We start from the raw sequence: 4,321 nt of genomic DNA on the forward strand, positions 1-4,321 counted from the left end.
GGCTTAGATTGGATGACTAAAGCGCAACACTTTAGTTTGCCTCCAAAACCTTCAAGTCACTAACAGCCAAGAATCTTACCTACAAATTTTGTCAATATCATTAAGCGTTTCATGTTCTATATCTAGACACGCTGTATAAATTTGGTTTCATTTGTCATTATTCAAGAGTGGTCATTAAAACAAAATGGCCGATCGGAGAGTTATTAAAACAAAACCTGCAATATATAATTTTCCCCTTACATACACAATACAGATTTCTTGTACAAGAAAAAAAAGTCAAACAACCTTTTGATTTTATTTTTTATTTGAGACCATTTCAGAAACAATATAGATCTTCAATGTTCATTTACAACTGTTCTGATAGTTCTGAAGCAGGTTCAGCTCATCGGCATTCAACTCATCCCACCGCTTTACGAAACTACACGCTATGATGTACACCGTCCCATCAGATTCCAGATCACCTACAGTGACAGAACACAGAAGCAGGAATGAAAAAGGGACATAAATATGGAGTAAATATTATTTTACTATAAATTGTTTACCTGCGATAATATACTCTGCCCAATCAGTCTGCAAAGTGGCTAAACACCCCAAGGGAGAGTAGACAGCATCAATTCCCCCCACAGGGCCTTTGTACACCTGAATCAAAAGACAAACATATACTAAAAAAAGCTCATCTGTGGACAGAATTTGTTTAGTGAAATCCATACCTCCATGGTATGAACGTTATATTTGATACTTTTCATTGCTCCACTGTCARCCTCCTCCTTTCCAATGACATATGCCCTGATTACTACAAAAACGTAAGCCTCACATTAACAGAAAGATTTGCTACACAATCAGAACATCCCCATTCAAAAAAAGTTGACTAAACTTACCAACATTTGACTTGCAGAGAGCCTCCAAGGCAGGCAACACCGGACAGGGGCAGGGAGGTTCTGCTTCTGCTCCTGYCTCCACTCGCCAAAGAAACAGAATGGCCAGAGAGATGAAACAACTCTTCATTATCTGAGTCATCTTTGGAAACTTAAAGATGATGAAAATGGTGACAGCTGTCAAAGAGACATGCAGAAAGCAGATTTTTCAAAATCTCTTAACAGAGCAGTGAGTTTTATACCCCATTGCTGATAACAGGCTCCGCCCCTCCTGAGGTGAGCGGCCCTTTGAAGGCCGATCTCCTGCAAGTTTTAGAGGTTTCTCTGATCATTGGATCAGAAAAATTAAATTGCTGATTTCTTTGATTCAGCAAACTCTTACTGTGACACATAAAGAGAAGATCAACTAGTTTTAGACCCTGCACACCAGACCGGTCTCTGCAAATGCTAAAATTTACTGGGGTGAATATACAAAAAAATCACACAATTACATGGAACAATTGCAGTAATGCCAGTCTCACTCATGCACTGATCATGCAGCAGCTGCATGATACATTGGACCTGGTGAATAAGCTAACATTCCGTTGGACCTAGGATGCTCTTAATGTTTTGCTTTTACAAGGTGCAAAGGGTGAGTAACACAAAAACCCTCAGGTGTCTGTAATTGTTGTTAGTTTAGAAGAAACGTTTGCTGTGTGTCGGTGGTTTAAACATATTTGCACTGCTGGGTGCTTCTTAAAATCTCCACTCTGAGACCAGCATTCAGAAATCTCTGGGTTCAGAGAGAACGACGGTTGGTGTTGTGTACACGGTTGGCTGAACCACAGGAAAGAACCTGTGGTTTCACACAAAATCTGCATCGTGTAAACAGGGCCTTAGATTGGATCATGACCAGAGGTAGCAGTTCAACAATCTGAGTCAGCTTTGGAACTTATAAAATGTCAAAAATGGAGCCAGCTGTCAAAGAGTGATGAAGTCAACCTGAAAGCAGCTTGGACATTTTAGTAGTTCTCCTCTTGAACAGAATCCTCAAGGTACATCAGGCGCCACCACTGCCTTGCAGACAAAAAGCTCCACAAAGCACTGAGAGGTCAGGAGCTCTCAAATTTTCACAATCAGCTAATTTTATCATTCTGTGTGACCCTTGAAGGGAAGGACAACTKGTTTTAAGTTGGACCATRACCAGAGGCMCTTTAACCCCAMCTTAGACCAGTGCTCTGTGATGBTGGAGGTCAGGACTGTGGGGTGTGAAACAGCAAAATGGGAACCATTGAAACTACCTGCTGGTGGCCGATGTTTGGCATAATTGTCACTAGTTAAACCATAAACATACATATATAAAAGCACTTCTCTTCTATACAGCATTTTCATAACGACTGAAGCTAACAGTAGCTGCGTTTGCATTGCAAATGTGCGCAAAACTTTGTCGATATTCTGTTAATGTCGAAAAACACAGTTTCACAACTGCGGTGTTTCCATTAAGTAAGAAATGCTATTAAAGTCACACGTGAATATGTTTGTTCTTGCGATAAGTCATTACAAACATGGCGGCGATGGATGTAAACACATAGTGTGTTGCTACTGCGACACTAGCGCTCATCATCAGAGGAGAGAGAGAGAGAGAGAGAGAGAGAGAGAGAGAGAGAGAGAGAGAGAGAGAGAGAGTGGGGGGTGTAAAAAAGATGTCCAAAAATAAAAAAGAATTTTGGGCCAATTAAAGAGGTTAACATAACAAACGAATGAAATGAAAAATTAACCAATTACTGATAAAACTTAAAGTAACATATCATTTTAATACAAGAAAATTTTTACAATTTCAAAATAATAAACTATTGTAAAACATAAAAACATTGAATTATAAAGTTAAACTTGTCCCTGCGCAGACATGCAACATGATGTGACCTCATGCAGCTGACTTGTTGCAGATAGTGGGGCTGTTTACACTGAGGGGCAGGACAAATGCAGCAGCCTCTCCAAAGGAACTGACAACTCAATGTATCAAAAAGTTCAATTATTGCAACAGATAAAATAAATTACAAAATGTTAACAGGTGTGCACTCTAATTCCCCTAACATCAAATGATGCAACAGTGTTTGATTAAACTACATAAGTGCTTAAATGCTAAATTATTTAACTTAGATTAATGAAATTTGTACATTTATCAGAAACAAACCCATAAGACACCAAACAGATACTAAAATAGTGACATTCAGCAACCGTGGTGTCGGTCCAGTCCCCTCAGCTTGTCACCGTTAAAAAACATTATATCAGCAGGATCACTGTGTAAATGTCTGCTGATCTGCAGCYGGGCCAGCTGTCTCCTTAAATGATGAGGACTGATATGAAAATTATCTGTAAAAGACAAACAAATCGCAATTTCAGTCTGAGTAATGATACAAAAATGATAAAATTATGTATACTATGATAAGAATCTTGACTGGAGCTCTGATAAGGCCAAACAATAAAGTTTTAAAAGATTTATTGTTCTCTAAAATGAATAAGGTGATGGTCTGGTTCAGCGCAGGATCTGGGACGGTCAACTTTAAACACAGGAGAACAGGTTTAGTGGTGAGACAAGGCTGGAGAATGGTAATATAGAAAAACAAAGCCACTAACTTGTTCTTAACTGGTTGGGTCCAACAGGAGACACAGATTGTATTGACTTGGTTCCGGTGGAGTTTGCTGATGTCACCGTTAGTTTCAGTTTCAAACTTTGGTCTGTAGCACTGAGACTGAGTCACGGGACAGGCAGGGGTCATACACAGAAATCCAACAGCAGTTGGACAGTCAAGATTCTTGGTTCCGTGAGGCAGGCGTGGGTCGAGATCCAGGAAGTCAGATAGAGCGAGGTGCCGTTCCAGGGTGAGAGGAGAGACAGGAATCCAAAAATCAAAACAAGGGTCAATACTGTGGAAGCAGACGGCTGGAAAAATCCGACAGGGGCTGAGGAAGGAATCGTAAGACCAATCGTAAGTCAATAAACACAGGACTTCTCATTATTTATTTGCATTTTCAGATTTACTGTCCTGATCCCTGCTACAGAAATTATTCCACTTTGTAGACAACTCCCAAAATATATCCCAAAAATAAACATTTTAAAGTATTTGTGGTRTCTTTTTAGTTGGCAGATTGCAGAAAAGCCTAAAGTTCCATACTTCCACCTATTGTGTTCGTATGTAACTTAAACTAATAGAAACACACATCTCTAAATTGGATAATGATATTCTCCACACTACAGTTTTAAAAAAAAAAACTCAAAAAGTTTTTTTTGTGGATAATTTTTATTTTAGATCGCATCTGAGAAATTATGGATMTTCAATGTTCAACTACAGTTGTTMTGATAGTTCTGAAGCAGGTTCAGCTCAGCGGCACTCAACTCATCCCACAGCTTTATGAAGTTACACATTGAGATATCAACAATCCCATCGACTTCCAGCCGGCCTACA

General features: G+C 39.3%; 1 protein-coding gene across 1 annotated transcript; it reads right to left on the reverse strand.

Moving 5' to 3' along the window:
- Nucleotides 1–286: 286 nt before the first annotated feature.
- Nucleotides 287–1,038, reverse strand: LOC106528554 (metalloproteinase inhibitor 2). Its single transcript, XM_014023755.1, has 4 exons — nucleotides 879–1,038; nucleotides 711–793; nucleotides 543–639; nucleotides 287–461 (listed from the first exon to the last, which is right to left on the reverse strand). Exons 1-4 carry the CDS (start codon nucleotides 1,015–1,017, stop codon nucleotides 343–345), a joined length of 438 nt encoding a protein of 145 aa, XP_013879209.1. The 5' UTR covers nucleotides 1,018–1,038; the 3' UTR covers nucleotides 287–342.
- Between the last annotated feature and the right edge of the window lie 3,283 nt (nucleotides 1,039–4,321).

The sequence above is a fragment of the Austrofundulus limnaeus genome, unplaced genomic scaffold (assembly GCF_001266775.1).
Source record: "Austrofundulus limnaeus strain Quisiro unplaced genomic scaffold, Austrofundulus_limnaeus-1.0 Scaffold389, whole genome shotgun sequence".
Classification (NCBI taxonomy): Eukaryota; Metazoa; Chordata; class Actinopteri; order Cyprinodontiformes; family Rivulidae; genus Austrofundulus; species Austrofundulus limnaeus.